This window comes from Cucurbita pepo, chromosome LG01 (assembly GCF_002806865.2).
Source record: "Cucurbita pepo subsp. pepo cultivar mu-cu-16 chromosome LG01, ASM280686v2, whole genome shotgun sequence".
NCBI lineage: Eukaryota > Viridiplantae > Streptophyta > Magnoliopsida > Cucurbitales > Cucurbitaceae > Cucurbita > Cucurbita pepo.
Genome location: NC_036638.1, coordinates 20,332,710 through 20,350,519, shown reverse-complemented (window position 1 = coordinate 20,350,519; position 17,810 = coordinate 20,332,710). Strand labels below are relative to the sequence as shown.

Sequence of the window (17,810 nt, the reverse complement as noted above, 5' to 3'; positions counted from 1 at the left end):
TCAAATTCTTAATCTCTAAAATATTACGATGTTTATTTAAGAAATAAAAACACAATGTCGTGGAAATATATTTCTCTTATTCCAAAATATTTTTATTTGTAGTTCTTAGAACAGAGTAATTATAGAAGAAATTTGAGTAACTCATGCATCTAATTTGAGGAATCTCTTTATGATACCCATCATCTCTCCACCAGGGAAGCGCCCAAGGCATCCCTTGGCAGCTGATATCTCATCAAACTCACAAACTGAGTCACCACCAAAGGCTTGAGAGTCTGCGCTTCTCTCTTCTGAAATCCAGTTAAAGTCCTCACTGGCTACGATCGTCGGGAGGGGAAACGGGTCGAGAGAAATGCCTGCAATTACCGACTCCCCGCCCATGGCGCCTACAAAGTCTTTCAATCTGCATATTGTAAATGGAACTGGCTCAAAGCTGTGATCTCCATACTCAACTGGAGTGGAGTGGTCTCCTGTCACACAGAGGTAGTACTGGAACTTGCCACTAGATTCTGCCTTCCATAGAAGCTTGGCTAGCTGTCCTATTGCTCTATCTACAGCTTCCATTCCCTTAACTTTGAATATAGTTGCCTTATCGTGCCCCGCATCGTCTATTGCCTACAAGATTGGTCGCCAACCACGCCATGAGATCAACGTCGAATATGGTTATCAATCAACAAAACCATTATGAAAAAGCCATAATCTTGTTGCAGTGGTGGGCTTGGCATAGTAGCAAATGCAATGAGAACTTTTGTAAGATATTAACGAATGGACGAATTTTTTAGAGTTGAGGAGAAAGTGGAGCTACCTTAACATGAAGGAACCCAAAATCATAACCATCTGTCCGACCTGGTTTGAGCTCATTTTCTCCTGGCACAAAAACATTGGGGCAAGATTGCAAAGGAGCTGAGAGTCCGTTTGCGATCGCAGTGGCTTTGGAGGTTAAGAGTGTTCGATAATCTCCGGTTGCTCCTGGAGCATCTAGGATATCAATTCCTAGCGATAAGCCGAGCCCAGCTATAATTTTGGTGGGAGCCACCATGCATGGCCACAAATCATGTTTCTTCTCAAATGGAGGGACCTGTTATGCAGAATGCAAATTGTAAGTCCATTGAAAGTCGTCAAAGCACTTGCTGTCATGGAATAACACCTAAGTTCTCAAGTTTTCTACCCCCATTCGAATTATACGAGTTTTTCGAGAGCATGATCTACACATCGAATTGCAACCGGTTCTATCTTTTCATAAATGTAAAAGGGCAATGATACAAACATCATTCCCAGAGCGGAGGAGTATATCTTGATTTGATCAACAGATGGTGCAGCAAAACGGAAGGAAGCATGAATACCAACATTGCAGTCTCATGAATTAAAACTCAGAGCAAATAGCATAGGAGAAAATATAAAAGAACAAACCTCAATTCGAATCCCACAACCTCGTAAAAGAACAAGATTGGCTATGTTCTTCCCTTCCGCTGCACGCTTTGCATTTATTGGGTGAGAAACCAGGATTCGTGAGATTTCCTTGGATAACTCATTAACAACAGCTGCAGTAAGCTTTGCTTCCTTAGAATCATCTAAAGCCTCTGCTTGCAAAAGCAAGCGGTTGTCCTTCAAAGGGTCTGTTCCCGATATATTCCCACTCAAATTTGGTCCTTTAACAACCACACCACATCTATGCTCTGTGGCATACCTGTAGGGAGAAAAAAAGAAAAGGATGAGATAAATCTTATTATCCAGCCTTGGAATTAAATGCCTCGAGCAAATAACAGTAGAGTTGATATAATGAAATGTTTCCCGATAAAATATGGTTATTTGTAAACTGATAGAATGGACCAGACAGGAAGAAACAATCGCTGAGTTCAATGATGTAAAGAGAAAAACTACCTCACTCTAACTTCATACTCTGGGAAACTTGGTATCTTCAGTCTATCAAGTGATGCACATAATATTGGCCCTTCCTCCTCAAAGTGTCTATCAGCCCTCCTACTGGTTACTATTCCCGACTTCTCGTCCAATGTAGCAAAGTTCGACTATAATTGTGAAGCCACTAGTCAATTTGCAGACTAAAAATGGGGGAGGAAAATATAATGATGCTCTATCCACATTTCCCAACAAATATAGCCAGAAGAATAGAGAAGATGAAATAGATAAAAGCGGAGAGAAGACAAGGTATGAATATAGTAACAACGATGAGAAGACAATCTCTCCAAATTTACCATTAATCGCCTTCTCTTTAATCTTGTCGTTACTAAACTAGGAACCTAGACTAACAAAATATTATTATGTTTCTATCCTATATGCATTCTGGTTTCAAGAGTGAATAATAAATTATAAAAGGTGATGTAATTTAGGGGGAAATTTTGAGAAGTGCACCTTGAACGCAATATCGCCAGGTGACATAGCCAATCCAGCTCCCATGGATTCGAATGCACCTCGACCCCTATAATATACTCTAGGGTCATAGCCCAAAAGAGAAAGATGAGCTGTGTCACTTCCACAACCCAACCCTACTTCGACAGGGTCCATGAGACCATTAACTCCAGCAGAAGCAATTGCATCCAAGTTAGGAACTTTGGCCACTTGCAAAGGAGTCTTAAATCCAAATTTTGGTATTGAGACATCGCCCAGCCCATCGATCAGCACAAATGCCACTCTTCTCTTAGGTTGCTGGGAAGTAACCATGGCTGCACAATCTGGGAGCTTCAGTTCAGTATTTCCTACTTCCTAAATATCAAGCAGGTTAGAAAAACAATACCAGTGAATAGAGTTGTAATGTAACAAACCCAACACAGACGCAAATAAGAGTTTGCATGGTCAACTTCATTTTTTTAAAAAAATTATTTTGTTTACTTACAACTGTTTATTCCATTTTTGAACTCCTTTAGGCCAAATTGGTATCTTCGTTTTTAAAAATTTAGCTTATAAATACTGCTTATACCTATGAATTTCTTGATTTTGTTATATATTTTTTCTGCATGTTTTCAAAATTCAAGCTGAATAAACAAACATATTTTGTTGACAACAAACAACTAAAAACAGCTATCAAACAGATCAGGTCCTATAAGCAATTTATCCCAGAAAAAATGTTAGGGAAGAAAAGAAAAGGAATCACCGAACGAAATGGCAGTTACCCAGAAATAGTTCAAATACACAGCACAAAATCTGAATTCGATCAATTACCCACGCAAGGTCAATTGGAAAACTACCCAGAAATCCCTATAAACATGCACGGGCGCAGCCTGTCAATAATGCAGAAGCTCAATAATACTTGCGAAGGAAAAACAAATGAATTTCCTTCAAATCATCCGTCCAAGCTTTTGGAAATAAATTGCACTTGAGATCAATCATATAACATCACTTCTAAGCAAACTCAACCTCAAATTTCCATAGCAGACAGGTAAAGAAATAAAAATTCCATCGAAATCGTTGTAGATAGCAAGAAAAACCGTACCTCTAGAGCCTCAGCACAACCATTACAAATCAAATTCGTAGTTAGGTTTGAATTATACCTAGAACAAAACGGAATTGGAACACTCTGTGAAATTCTTCTTTTGGATGGTCTATAACGAGTTACGAGCACTTTCCACCGATGCCACTTTATTCTGCTTTCTGCATCAACCTCGAGAGAGGAAATGTTAAAAACTCCAAAAGCAAAAGATGAGATTCCCGAGAGTGTAATACACTAATCGACGAATGTATAAAACAATACGACAAGAAAAGATAGTTTTGAATTGAACAAGTAAGATAATTACAACAACGATTAAGGATTAAGAAGACGAAACTAAAGGATCCAGAAAGAGGCTCCCATTGAAGAAAAAAATTCTAAAAAACGCTTACAATTACTGTATTTGTAAGGGTTACAGCAGGCTGATGAGATTCCGTGGAGCGATCTGTTTATTGAGAATGATGAGAATCCGATTACTGATGGCCGGAGAAGGAGAGAGAGCGCCGGCGGGAAATTCACGAGGGACAGAGACAAAGATAGAGTAAGATTCTTCAGAATGCTGGGACGAGGGCTTAGAGAATATTTTTTTTAGTTAAATTAATAATTAAAATTAGCATAAATATATATTTTAAAAAATGATAAATATACCTTTTGGCGACCATTTTCATTTTTTAATTAATATTTATTTCAATGTAAAAAAGTTCTGATTTAATTTATTAAATTCCAACATTTTTTATATCACAATTTTAATATCTATATTTAAAATATTTTTAATTGATGATTTTTTTACTTTCATTATATTTTTAGATATACAAATAAAACTTAAAATTATATTAGTTCTATTAAACTGAATTTTTTAATTTTCTTCGTTAAAATTGTTATTTATTATTATTTAACATATTAAATAAAAATTAACTTCAAGTTAATCGTAGATATTAAATTCAATATTTATTTAAAGTAAATTGATTAAATCTTTAAGCGAAATAGAAAAATAAATAAATAAATAAATTTTAGTCTATGTAATAATTTTGATTTATTTTTCAGAATATTTTATTTTGTTTATCAAGTATATAATAATTTTAAAATTTCAACGACTTGATTGTTGGAGCTGTAGAAATTATAACTATTTTTTATAATTAACATAATATTTACTTCATTAATTCTAAAAAAACAACCATAATATAAACTTATGTTCCACCTAACACAAAGTTCTAAATTTACCATTTTCGCCCTATTTTACAAATTATTCATATTGTTCTAGTAAGGTCGAAAAGGACATTTCATATTCTATGAATAACTTAAATTTTTTTAAAAAAAATTGCAAATCTTGGTGTTGAAGGCTGATGTTGCTATTTCACCTCATGCAATCTTTCACCCTCCTTGCCATCTCCTTCCTGCAAGCATCACCAAATTAAACACGTTAAACGTTGTACCATCGGGTGTCGGAGAAGTTATTTGATGAGACCGCCACATAGTGATCGTGTAACGACCATATTCCACTACCAGTAGATATTATGTTGTTTGAACTTTCCTTTTCGAGCGAGAGGTTTCCACCCCTCCAACTGATATGGGATCTCACAGACCAAAAGTTATTCACTTTTATATCCGACAGTGATTAGAAAACGAAAAATCTACGTTTGATGATTATTAAAAAGCAGTCTCGACGAGGGATATGTTCGTACCTCATAAGTTTTCTATCGAGATTTGACGTAGATAGAAGACCTCTATTCTCTTCCGCCCGTCTCAAAAGATATGGCATTACCATATCCACAGGGCCAAATGGCATGTATTTACTCACTTGAAACCCTGCATTTCTCAACCCAAAGGAAAGAGCTTCCGACATCCCATACAATTGGGCAAACTCCAACTTGTGCTTCAACTTCCCAATCCCTATCTCATATGCTTTGGCAGCCGCCAATTTCCCTACGCGACACACACGGGTCGGTCACGAGAGTTTTATCAAACCATAAAAACGAAATTAGAAACTAAATAGTTACCTGATTCAACGTTGTGGGTTGCAAGAATAACACCACTCGAGCTCTTAACGACGTTGTCGAGTAAGAACGACGCACAACCATCATAGCACGAGTGAGTATCGAGAATGGTATCGTGAATAGGAGACGAAAACCCTAAAGACGACGCGAGTTTGGATTCACTAGACATATAAGCACCTCTCACTAGCTTAATCCCAAGAGGAATTTTCATATTGTCAGCAGCCTTAGCAACCAACAACAACCGGTCTTTGGCGTCCTTCAAATAGGCTTGGACAGTGCCATAGACGATGGGATTGTGGTCTTTGTTGTAATCAATGGCGGCAGAGTACGTGAAGTAATCGATGGCGGGTTGAACTTTGGTGTGCTCGGCATCGATGGCTAAGGGAACGTTGGCATCGGCACAGGCTTGACAGATTTTGATGAGCCTTTGGTGGCTGATTTGGAGGCTTTTCTCTTCTTGGGGAGTTAGGGGAGTGGGGTGTTTGAGGGTGTGGTATAAAGGGCTTGAGTCTGAGAAAATTGGTAAGGTTTTGAGCTTCCATGGGAGATTCAAACAAGGGTTTTTGTGTTGCCATCTTAATAAATCACTCACTCTTTCAAGCAATCTTAATGGGCAAATTGCACTAACTTTAGCCACCACAAAACTTGCCTGTCATTGTCAAATACAAGAATTTTCTCAGGAAACAAACACAAACTTGCCAATTTTGTAATGCTTTCCATTTATGGACAAAAATAAAACAAAATGCTATTAAATTCTCCTAGACGTGTTTTAGTTAGTTAAGTATCTGTTAGGGAGATTGTAACGACTTAGGCCCACAATTATCAGATATTGTCCTGTTTGAGTTTTCCCTTTCACATTTCACCTCAAGGCTTTACAAACAATCCAGACCCACCGCCAGCCGATATTGTCCTCTTTGGATTTTCCGTTTCGGACTTCACCTTAAGGCTTTAAAAACAGCCCAGACTCATTCCTAGCAAATATTGTTCTCTTTGAGTTTTTCCTTTCAAACTTGTTTTAAAAACGGTTCAGGTTCACTCCTAGCAGATATTATCCTTTTTTTGTTTTTTCTTTTCGATTTCACCTCAAGGCTTTAAAACACGTCTGCCAGGTTTACATACGTGTTTCATTCTCCTCCCTAACCAATGTGAGATTCTCACATACATGTTTTCACATTCTAATAAGAAATGTTTTGTTTCCCTCTCCAAGCAACGTAGGATCTCACAATCCATCCCACTTGGGAGTCAACGTCCTCAATGACACTGCTTGAAACCTACTATCTAAACCCGTCTAAGTCCACCACTAGTAAATATTGACCGTTTGGCATTTTACACATCGTTGTCAGCCTTACTGTTTTAAAACGCATATGTTACGGAGATGTTTACACAACCTAATGTTATGTTTTTATGTCACGTGTTATGTGTGGTCTCACATAGATAAACATGAAAAATTCCATCTTTTCATATAAATTAGCACTCACGTGGCAATTTATTAACCATAAAAGAGAGCGACGTGGTAGAAAAGTCTAATTTAATGAGCGTTGACCATTCCAGAAACAAAAGTAAAATTCTTTTATTTGACTTTTATATATATATATATATATATAATAAAGTCTGGCAGACTCAAACCAGAGCTTATCGGAAATAGAAATGGCGTAATTTAAAAGCTAAGTTTAAATGTAATTAAAATAAAATAAATATGGCAGAAGATTAGCTTAAATCTCAATTAAATTCCTAAACTTGGTCTCTTAGTCTAGAGTTTTAATTTTAATTAATATTAGTTGGAATGAGTTCATGAACTAATATTTATTTAAACTTACATTAATTGCTAAAATAGTAATTAAAAAAAAATTAGCAATGAAAATAGAATAGCCATGAAATCACGAGAAGAACAGGATCAAGATCAAGCGAACTTACAGAACCAGGCGGAAGCGATTTAGTGGCTTCGATGGTTTTAAGAAACCCATCAAGATTCCGATCACATGATTCCTCGTCGTCGGCATATTCCAGGGCGTAATCAAGCATGCTCCTTAATCCGACGTCGTGAAGCCGTCGGACGGTTTTCCTAACCGCCGCGTCGTCCTCGCCGGCGCAAAAATGTCGGTAAAACGTATGCTTAACAGTACCTAAAATCGCCTCACGAATCAATTCCACGTCCATCAGTTTAGAGTTCATGATCCATATCCCGGCGTCCACGACGGGGCCGACGGCGGCGAGGTGGAGATTGGCGGCGGCGCGTAAGAGTTCCAACGTCGAAAGAGACCCAAATAAGGCACTTGTGTCGGTGAAATCAACCGTGGGTTTCGCCGGAGAGCCGGTGAGATTGAGCGGGGAGGCGGCGGCAGCCGTGAAGGCGGCAGCGGGGGAGGAGGCGGCGGTGTTCAATAGCCGATCGAAAGTATAAAGAAAAAACCGCTTGGGGGTCTTCGATTGGGTTGCTAAAATTCTTCTAGCCATCCAATTTCGGAGAAAAATTTTCACTTTTTTTTTTAATTTGTGTATTGAATTTTGTTGCTGACCTGTGGGTTTAAATAGAGGGAAAGATTTGACAGCTGGACCAGGGGAGGGGGGGTTTCGATCAAATACTACACGTAAGTACCCATGCGGAAAATTAATGATCTGACGTGGACGAATCTTGAAGTAATCCACTTGTCTGTTAAAATAATAATTAATAAAACAATATCCATATTGGCAGTGTTGGGTTTAGATCCAGTGGATTATAGGGGATGCTGACGTCATATTTCGAAGCAAAAAAGAAAATAAATAAATAAACATGGATAGAAATAAATCAAAACAATTCTCTTCCAATTCCTTTGGATTCCGACATTTTGCCGGGTTTTGTGGCTGCTTTGGTTTTTTAATTGTCGGATTAAAATTAACCATATTTTTTTAATGGTTTTTACTTTTAACCGCGTGTTATTCATTTTCATTTACTCTTCTATTTAATTTCATGTTCTCCTTCCTTAAACCCTTCACTTCACCTTTTACGTACACCAAGGGCATTTTCGTCATTTCATCTCAATATCCCCGAGCTAAAATGAACCAANCTCTTTTCTTATGTTTTTAAAATATTCTTTTAAAATATTCCTTTTAATTTTTAAACCTTAAAAAGATATTTTCTTAAACGAATATTTTTATTAATTTAACGTAAACATCCAATAAAATAAGTTACTTTTTTTAGTTTAACTACTATATATATATAAATTTATAACTCTAATTGTAAAATTAAATAATTGAGGACCACGATTGGTATGTCTTAATCAGAAACAAATGATTTTTGATTAATTGTGAATTATTTAAGGTCAGAATTTAATTGGACCCGTTCAATTTTTAATTTGAAACAAAATAAATAAATAGATTAAAAAAGACAATAACGGGTGATTATTAACCACTAATTGAAACTGTTTTTTAAATTAAATAAAATACATACATTTACAAGTTTACTTATACATTTATTGAAATTTTTACCCAAATAGGTATTTTGGTTAGGTCGAGTTTTCATGTTCCAATTGTATTGAAATTTAGTTTAGACTATGCGAGTTTTCACGTGGTTATAAATATTTTTAATTTAATAGTATTTATGAATATGTATATTTTTATTTTAAGGTTATTTTATCAAAATTGTTTATTAGGTGTAAAATATTTATATGTTAAATGGATTAATGTTGGAATATTTGGCCGGTACTTATGATGACAATTATGCCCTCAACATTTGAAGGAAATTACAATTAATTACCTATTAAAATAATGAGAATATTTCCATTCTCATTATTTTAACATTTTCAGGACCCAAACAATATTTGCTTTTCAAAAATGCCAAATTGAATTAAATTAAAATCTCTCGCTTATTTATCTTATTAATATAAAATTAATTAATGGAACGAGCCATTACATTATTATATAGAGCTCTCTCCAATAATAACAAAAAAGAAAAATAAATGGGTTCATTTGTTCAATCCGGTGGCATCCTTCACAGCCTCGGCGGCTCCTTGAGCCTTAGCCACCATCTGTTGGCCTGCCTCTTGCACGGTCTCTTTCGCTGATTGAGCTGCATTGCTAGCTTTCTCAATCAAATTGCTTGTCTTCTCCTTAGCTTGGCCCTTCGCCTCTCCAGCCTGAAAGCTCATCTGTTGCGAGCTATCCGCCATGTGTAGTTACTTCCCTGTTTTGAAATGGTGAAACGAGAGAAGGGTGAATCGTTTATGTTTGAATGAAACGTCCAGTGTTTATGTGTTCTTATAAGGGGTGTTTCGGATTGATTCATATGTTCTGATTTGAAACCACACTCGAGAATTTTAAGCGAGTTTAGTTCCTATTTTAAGGATCAGAGTTTTGAACGATTCAAACCTATTTTATCACAATTCTAATTTAAAATAATTAGACCCATTTAATATAATATTTAAAATATATATTATTTATGAAATATGTCTTAGATATTATATTTTAATAATATTTATTTATGATTTGATTTATAGGATATTTTATTTTATTTTTAATATTTAATTAGTTTATATTTTCTTTATCCTAACGTGTTAATGGCTAGCTTGTATCTTATTAAAAGGTTATGCACACGATTCATCTCAATTCTATTTCTTATTTAATATTTCTTAAGAAAATTTTAACAATTTTTAAGGTTTTTTTTTCAATAAATTAAAATTTTGTGATAAGTGAACCTTTTTATTTATTTATTTATTTAATATTAGTATTTTTTTTTTAAGTGGACCTGTTTATCGTTGTTCTATCCCTCCAATTCTCTGCATCGCTATTTGGCATTGCCGACCTCCCGATTCTGTGCCCTAAAGCTGCAATATGAGATATTCATGGCGTCTGCTTCGTTTGCGAGCTCATTTTCGGTGTCAGCTGCTCCTTTCATCTAACTCCTCGCATTTTCAGGTTCTTTCCAATCCGAATCTGCAATCACTTCGCTATTTTTCTTCACTGCTTCATAAGTATCCTGTTCACGACACGAGTATCGTTAATTTTAGATACAGAACGCCTCGAATGCTCTCGTACGAATCGGAGATTGGACAGAAGGACTCTGCTCACGCTGTTTTGTTTGATATTTTCTCTAAATGTCGGGATGTGGATGAAATTAGGAAAGGCTTAGAGTCGAGTGGTATTGTTATTAGTCATGATTTGGTGTTGGAGGTGTTGGGGAAGCTTGAGTCGAACCCTGATGAGGCTATCAGGTTTTTCGGTTGGGTTTCGGGGGATTATGGCGAGAAACTTAGCTCCAAGTCGTATAACTTGATGCTTGGAATCCTAGGAGTTAATGGCCGTGTTGAGGAGTTTTGGGATTTGAACTGTGATATGAAGAAAAAGGGTTATGGGATATCTAAAAGTGTACAGGATAAGGTATTGGAGAAGTTTGAGAAGGATGGATTGGAGAGTGAAGCTGAGAAGTTGAGAGACGTCTTTGCATCAGGATCTATTGACAAGTCTCCCGAGAAGATTGGTTCAATCGTTTGCAAACTTGTTAGGAAGAATGTGTGGGGAGATGATGTTGAGCAGCAATTGCGTGATATGAACATTTCATTTTCAAGTGATATGGTTAAGATGATATTGGAGAATCTTTGTACAGAACCAGCAAAAGCATTTATATTTTTCCGATGGATTGGTGAGAATGGGATGTTTAAGCATGATGAACAGACTTATAATGCCATGGCAAGGGTGTTAGGTAGGGAAGACAGTATTGATAGATTTTGGAAAGTAGTTGATGAAATGAGGAGCCACGGTTACGAAATCGAGGTGGAGACATTTTCTGAGGTGTTGAGACGATTTTGTAAAAGAAGAATGATTGAGGAAGCTGTAAACTTGTATGTGTTTGCAATGGCAGGAGGCAATAAGCCTTCGGTTGATTGTCTTACTTTTCTGTTAAAGAAAATAGCAGTTAGTAAGCACTTAGATCTTAGTCTGTTCTCAAGGGCATTGAAGATATTTACAGAGACAGGCAATGCATTGACGGATTCAATGGTTTTTGCAGTTCTCAAGTCTCTGTCTACTGTTGGTAGGATTGGAGAGTACAACGAGGTTTTAAATGCAATGAAGGAGTATGGATACGTATTTAGTGGTGGTTTGAAGAGAAAGGTAGCATACCAACTTAGTAGCACTGGAAAAAGTGATGAAGCAAATGATTTCGTGAATAGCTTAGAAGCTTCTGGCTGTAATTCAGACAACAAGACCTGGGCAGCTCTGATTGAAGGTTATTGTGTTGCTGGAGATCTTGCTAAGGCTTCTGATTGCATCCACAAAATGGTTGAAAAAGGTGTGGACTGTTGTGCTGGATATACTTTGGATTTAGTGGTCAATGCTTACTGTCAAAAGAAACGCGAAACTGATGCTAGCCGTCTTTTCTGTGATCTCGTTGATGAAAAGCAGCTAAAACCATGGCATTCTACATATAAAGCATTGATAAACAAGCTATTGGTTCGAGGGGAATTCAGAGAAGCTTTGAAATTGTTGGGGATGATGAGAAATCATGAATTCCCACCATTTATTGACCCATTTATTTTGTATGTATCAAAGTCTGGAACAGCTGATGATGCCATCGGCTTCCTGAAGGCCATGACATCGAAGAGTTTTCCTTCTACGACAGTGTTCCTCCATTTGTTTGAAGCATTTTTCCAAGCTGGAAGGCACGGAGATGCTCAAGACTTCCTTTCAAAATGTCCAGGTTACATTCGTAACCATGCTGATGTTCTGGAGCTTTTTAATTCTATGAAGCATGTAGAAGCTGCTCCTCCTCCCCCAAATCTGGCTTCTTAGGCTTGCATATAATTTCTCTACAATGTAGTTTATGGGGTTTCATGTGGAGTTTAATCAATTTAAAGGTTTTGTTTCAAATATATCTGTTCCTCAAAATTTATTGACCTAACGGAAGCATGTTTAGATTAATTTCTTTTATAGAGAATAAAAATCAAGGTAACAAGTTTCCTGTGATCTAGGAAACAACTTCCTATCTTATTTATGTAATGTAGGGTCTCTAATTTGTACCCTCCTCTAAAAGTATGTGTTAATTTAGTCTATAATGATAATAATACTAGTCCCATTTGATAACCATTTGGTTTTTTGAAAATCAAGCCTATAAATACTACTTTCACCCATGATTAACTTGTTTTGTTATGTACTTTTCACACATGTTTTAAAAAGCTAAGCCAAGTTTTAAAAATTAAAATTTAGTTTTCACAATCTTGTTTAGAATTTGACTAAGAATTCAAATCTTTTCTTAAAAAAGATAGAAGTTTTCAAAAACAAAAACTCAAATGGTTATCAAATGGGTCTAAACAGTCAAAATTAAGTATGAACTAATTTGTTAGACAAAATCAGCTTATTAAACTTCTCAGATTAATCTTTTATAACTTTGTTCTAGTGTTTTTTTTCATCATCTCTTCATACTTTTTAAGTGTGACACAGGGAAGGCGGAGAGAGGATAACTTTTTAAGTGTGATACAGGAAAAATGCAGAGATGATTTATTCGAAATTTACCTCGTGAAAAACATCAATGAAGTGATTGATTCTTGATCTCTTGTACATGTTCCTATTTCAAGTTTTATGTAGAATATAGGAAACTTCCAGAAAAGCTGAAAATTCAGGCCGCCATCTCCAATATGTTTCTCTCAACACTTCTTGGGTGACAAGAATATCAGGTAAAATTCTGTAGGTGCTGCTGTATAACGGTATTATTGTACGGTAAAGCTCTCAACTCTGCTAATCTTGGACTTTGTTGCGCACGTCTGCAAGCATTCTGCCTTGTGTACTTTATTGTAGTCATTTTTTATGCATAAAAGTTCTTCCTCCATGTGTTGAAGGTTCTCATTGTGTTAAACGAGTGAAAAAAATGTGGCATGTGTTCTAACCCATAATGAACTTGTCTGAAAGTTTTTCATTCTTAGTATTTTAAGGGAGACAACTGATTTGGTTAACATTCAAAACATTTGTTAGCTAGCACTACATAATGATGTTAATCGCCTACCTGACTCATAATTTACTTAATCGTGTTAGAGCTTATCAATTCTCCATAATGATGTTCTTTCCTTCTAATTGATGTGGAATTTTGGTGGACCTTATATTCATGGTACCAATATTAATTATGTTTACATTGCCTTGAGTTTTTTTTTCTTTCTAATACACTTGAAAAGTGATACAGATATCTATCTTTGGTTTAAAGCAAAGCATGAGATTCTAGCTTGTCATTGCAGCAAAGGTGATAAAGAAAATGTTGATTATAATACATTATAACGCATAGCAAGCATGGAACATCAAATGTCCCATCAGTATGTTTAGCAAACGTAAAACTACCTAGTCTCATTAGCAGTCACTTTTGATAAAGCCCTTGACAGTCTAGCTTTCTTTAAGCCACACATGTTACTTTCCAGAGTTTATTTAATGGCTTAAAAAGTTCAAAACTCATTTCAAATTTGAAAATGCACGGATCTTTGTCTTAGTTATATTTTCATGTTGGTTTACTTATACTTTCCTGTGTTTAATGATTTCAAACGTTCAAAACTCATTTCAAATTTAAAAATTCTCAGAACTTTGTTTTGGTTATATTTTCATGTAGGTTTACTTGTAGCATGTGGCATTAAATATAACTTGTAATAGTTGTCTATTTTTTAGTACAATAATTGTGAGGGTAAGAGATCCAACCATCAACGTTACGTTTGGAACGGTGAGATGCACTTTATCCACTAAATTATGTGTGGATTGACTTAATAAATGTATGTTGCTAACTAGTTTTTTTCCAATTGTATTGATGCATCATGTTTCCTGTGATCTCTCATATTGATGCATCATTGTATTGAAACATTCCTTATAAGGGGTGGAAGCCTCTCCCTAGTAGACACGCTTTAAAACTTTGAGAGGAAACTCGAAAGAGAAAGTTTAAAGATGACAATATCTGCTAGCGGTGGGCTTGGATTGCTAAAAATGATATTAGAGCCAGACACCGAGTGGTGTGCTTGCAAGGACGCTGGCCCCCAAGGGGGGTGGATTGTGAGATCCCACATCGATTGGAGAGAAGACCGAAGCATTCCATGTAAGGGTGAAATCTTGAGGGGAAGCTCGGAATCAAATTAAAAGGATGAAAAAGATGCTAGATTAGTCCTATATCATTTTTTAGGTTAGAATTCATAGTTTTGATGTCTGATACTTGGCTTTTCCTCCCCATATTGTATTGAATAGCAATTCTTTTGGCAAGCCAAGACACATTTTGCCAAACAGGTTGATTATGACATGTCCATGAGCAAAACGATATGAATGAGACTAAACGAGACAAGGGGGGTTGTATCATTTTGCTGTGTTCGTTACCGGATTGGAGATTATACGAAAGAAAATAGAGAGAGTAAATGTAGAACAAAGAAATAGTCTTCATTGGTGTTGGAGCCTTTTGATTGTCAACTTCAATCCTTGTAGTGTTCATTAGAATGTAGGCAGCAAACAAAAGACAACTTAGGTTCTTACAGACAGTGTGACAAAATTGTCATCATTTTTCTATGATTAGTAGCTATTGCTCCCCCCACTTGCTGTTTATCCCTTTCTCACAACATTTATTGCAGAAACCAGCGATGGAGGTGCGCTTGGGGGGACCAACTTTGCTAAATCCTTAGCCATTTCAGACCTTCAAATTCCCATTGGGAGGATTGTTATCTTGCTGTTTCAACAAAAAGAAAAAGGTTAGTTTCCCCCACTATTATCTAAGAACTCATCTCAGTTTCAGCTTTGGATCAGTTCATTATTTTTTTGCTTAATATTGGATTAGAAATCTGATTAGTGAAGGAATGAAGATCTGCTGTGATTTTATATTGTTGAGTACAAATTGAAAGCTTTAAACTTGTAATTTAAAGTAATCCAATTCTATTAATCCACTTTGGTCTAAATCAAAGATAATATCTACCCTTATAATGATTATAAAAAAGATCCAAAAGAGAAGAACAATGATAGTAACACAAAAGAGAATTTCAAAATCAAAACCATATCCTAAAATTCAAGTGGTTTTTTATATGTTTGAAAGATGTAATGTTTTTGGGAGGCAAATTACCCCCAACAGAAGGGTGTATTGATTGATTAAACTGTAAAAATAAAGAAATAAATAAAAGATGAATGGACCAAATTAAGGTGTGAAAAAGGGGATGGAAATTCAAATAAAATGAAGTGATTCCCCTTTAGAGAAAAGAGAGAAAAAACATGGGACACCATGTTCCCTCATACAACTTTTTACCCTAAACCATCCTTGTCTACTCTATACTGTCTTTCATTATCTCTTTCACTTTCTTGTCAATGACTTGGAAACACATGCTCTTTTGCTTTGAAATGGTGGTGACCTAACTATGGATTTTGAACCCTTTTTTCATCTTGGGATCTTTGGTGCCTTGTAAAGGAGTATATTATACTTTCCCGTCAACTAAATTTGAACTTAGTTTTTATCTAGTCAGAGTATTGAAAACGAGCACTTTTGGTCATTGTGATTTGTATTCTTTTCTTTTTTGTTCTTAAAGTTTCAAAACTAACATGTTTGGTCTGTCGAGTTTAAGTTTTGTTTTTAATTAGTTATTGAAATATGTCGTTCATTTCTAATGGTCCTTAATTGTGAGATTGCACATCGGTTGGAGAGGGAAACAAATCATTCCTTATAAGGGTGTGGAAATCTCTCCCTAACATACGTAACAGGCTAAAGCAAACACTGTCAGTTAGTGATGGACTTGCATTGTTACAAATGATATCAAAGTTAGACACCGGGCGATGTGTTAGCGAATGATACTGACTCTCAAAGGGAGTGAATTGTGAAATCCTATATCAGTTGGAGATGAGAAACAAAACATTCATTATAAAGGTGTAGAAACTTCTTTCTATCAAACACGTTTTAAAATTGTGAGGCTAAAACTAGATAGAAACCGAATTCAAATTTGAGAAATATCGACCAATAACACAACACAATCTTTTTAATCCTTGAAAACACCCACAATCCCAACATCTTCAATTACCCAATTGAAATTCATCCATATGCATACTAAAGAAGCTTCCTACCAAATCCCACTAGAGAAAAAAGAGAGAACAAAAATGGGTCAAACTCTCAAAACATTTGGATTTGTAAGACCACATTGCATCATTTCAACTTTGAAATATAGAGGCAATAGCATTGTCTACTTATTTAGTATACCTTATGGCTTATAGATTTTGAAACAAGAAATGTCTCTTCCCACCCACTCAAATTCTCTCTTCAAATTCTTCAATATTGTAATTATTTCCCATTCATTATTTATTTATTTATTATTATTATTATTTTTTGTTGTTAAGAAAGTTGCCCCTTGTTCTTAAAGCCCCTTTTGAACGTGTTTATTATGTACTATAAGACAGACGTATACTTTTGATAAATAGGACATCTTTGTCGTGTTAATTCTAAAGTTCAATGAAAAAATTTATTTTTTTCTTAGTTCAACGTGTGGAAATGAAAATTCAAATCTCTAACCATTTAACCGAGGATATGATATCTTAACCAGATAGATTAATTTCATCAAAATTTCAATAGACCAGTTGATATTAGTATACTATTAGTCACAAATCAAGCATCCCGATCCCTATACTGAATGAAATTTACCAATTGTAGTCAGAATGTCGTTGTAAATTTAACTAGTTGTTATCACTTGTAATGGACCAAACACCTCGATTTCTACATCGACACGACAACATTTCACCAAGCATTTAAAGACATTTAAAACAATTCCGACAACAAAAAGAGAACAACTTTTGTGAAAAGAACCTTACAAAAAAGGAGTACTTAATATGTTGTTGACAAAGGATACATACAAATTTTAGTAGACCATTACACAACTCGATCGACGATGAAGATACTACTCAAATCAAATTTATCTTAGTAACGTGTCACCAAACGTTCATAAGCGAGCGGGACCCACCTAAAAAATGTTAGGTAAAAATCAAATTGAAGGGTTTATTATGATACATTTTGTAGGGTTACGGAATATATTTAAAATTATAATGGTGAAATGAATAAGACAATAAAGGAGTATAGCTGTTCTTGGAATTTTTGGGAATTTAATCTCTTTTTTCACTTTTGTCATTCTTTTATTAAAGTTTTATGGTCTTTTCTTATGCTTGGTCCATTCTACTTTATTTATTTATTTATTTATTTATTTAATTAATGATTGTGGTCCTCTTTCCCTAAATTATGGCGTCTAATTTCAATGTATTTTAACTTATTTAAGTCGTTAATCATCCGAGTTTAAGTAATTTGAGTTTTAGATAAGTTTTATATACGGTTGTTTTCCGATCGAATCATTACGAGTTTAAAATTTTTAATTTACTATTTATGTTATACTGTCGTGAGGAAAAGAGTAAGATTAATTCTTATTTTTAATCCGTGACGT

The 17,810-nt window shown here is 35.3% G+C and overlaps 4 protein-coding genes across 7 annotated transcripts; 1 reads left to right on the top strand and 3 right to left on the bottom strand.

Moving 5' to 3' along the window:
* Window positions 1-55: 55 nt before the first annotated feature.
* LOC111805365 (probable 2,3-bisphosphoglycerate-independent phosphoglycerate mutase) lies at window positions 56-4,021 on the bottom strand. 4 transcript variants are annotated; one of them, XM_023690432.1, is made up of 7 exons: window positions 3,832-4,021; window positions 3,446-3,603; window positions 2,368-2,718; window positions 1,879-2,024; window positions 1,408-1,684; window positions 803-1,075; window positions 56-612 (listed from the first exon to the last, which is right to left on the bottom strand). In XM_023690432.1, exons 3-7 carry the CDS (start codon window positions 2,674-2,676, stop codon window positions 142-144), a joined length of 1,476 nt encoding a protein of 491 aa, XP_023546200.1. In that variant the 5' UTR covers window positions 2,677-2,718; window positions 3,446-3,603; window positions 3,832-4,021; the 3' UTR covers window positions 56-141. The 4 variants fall into 4 exon arrangements, with proteins under 4 accessions (XP_023546200.1, XP_023546192.1, XP_023546208.1 ...); XM_023690424.1 differs by having other exon boundaries at window positions 3,504-3,603; XM_023690440.1 differs by having other exon boundaries at window positions 2,368-2,687; window positions 3,504-3,603.
* A 551-nt stretch (window positions 4,022-4,572) lies between these two features.
* LOC111788140 (proline dehydrogenase 2, mitochondrial-like) lies at window positions 4,573-7,915 on the bottom strand. The gene is made up of 4 exons (XM_023668367.1): window positions 7,348-7,915; window positions 5,437-6,082; window positions 5,122-5,362; window positions 4,573-4,833 (listed from the first exon to the last, which is right to left on the bottom strand). The coding sequence occupies exons 1-4, from the start codon at window positions 7,885-7,887 to the stop codon at window positions 4,794-4,796; spliced, it is 1,467 nt and encodes a 488-aa protein (XP_023524135.1). The 5' UTR covers window positions 7,888-7,915; the 3' UTR covers window positions 4,573-4,793.
* Window positions 7,916-9,308: 1,393 nt separating this feature from the next.
* LOC111780445 (stress-induced protein KIN2-like) lies at window positions 9,309-9,578 on the bottom strand. The gene has a single exon (XM_023660866.1). The coding sequence runs from the start codon at window positions 9,576-9,578 to the stop codon at window positions 9,375-9,377; it is 204 nt and encodes a 67-aa protein (XP_023516634.1). The 3' UTR covers window positions 9,309-9,374.
* Window positions 9,579-10,155: 577 nt separating this feature from the next.
* On the top strand, window positions 10,156-12,369 carry LOC111776810 (pentatricopeptide repeat-containing protein At3g02490, mitochondrial-like). Its single transcript, XM_023656190.1, has one exon. The coding sequence runs from the start codon at window positions 10,240-10,242 to the stop codon at window positions 12,193-12,195; it is 1,956 nt and encodes a 651-aa protein (XP_023511958.1). The 5' UTR covers window positions 10,156-10,239; the 3' UTR covers window positions 12,196-12,369.
* The last annotated feature ends 5,441 nt before the right edge of the window (window positions 12,370-17,810 follow it).

Bases quoted from the DNA above. Each gene is read 5' to 3' on its own strand.
- LOC111805365 (XM_023690432.1), bottom strand. From the start codon at position 2,676: ATGGTTACTTCCCAGCAACCTAAGAGAAGAGTGGCATTTGTGCTGATC. The intron at 1,685-1,878 runs GTAGTTTTTCTC...TTCTCCCTACAG, and splicing joins GAGTATGAAGTTAGAGTGAG to GTATGCCACAGAGCATAGAT. The intron at 613-802 runs GTAGCTCCACTT...CCAATCTTGTAG, and splicing joins TTGGGTTCCTTCATGTTAAG to GCAATAGACGATGCGGGGCA.
- LOC111788140 (XM_023668367.1), bottom strand. From the start codon at position 7,887: ATGGCTAGAAGAATTTTAGCAACCCAATCGAAGACCCCCAAGCGGTTT. The intron at 6,083-7,347 runs GTAAGTTCGCTT...TGACAATGACAG, and splicing joins AATCGCTTCCGCCTGGTTCT to GCAAGTTTTGTGGTGGCTAA. The intron at 4,834-5,121 runs GTACGAACATAT...TGATGCTTGCAG, and splicing joins CTCGATAGAAAACTTATGAG to GAAGGAGATGGCAAGGAGGG.
- LOC111780445 (XM_023660866.1), bottom strand. From the start codon at position 9,578: ATGGCGGATAGCTCGCAACAGATGAGCTTTCAGGCTGGAGAGGCGAAG.
- LOC111776810 (XM_023656190.1), top strand. From the start codon at position 10,240: ATGAGATATTCATGGCGTCTGCTTCGTTTGCGAGCTCATTTTCGGTGT.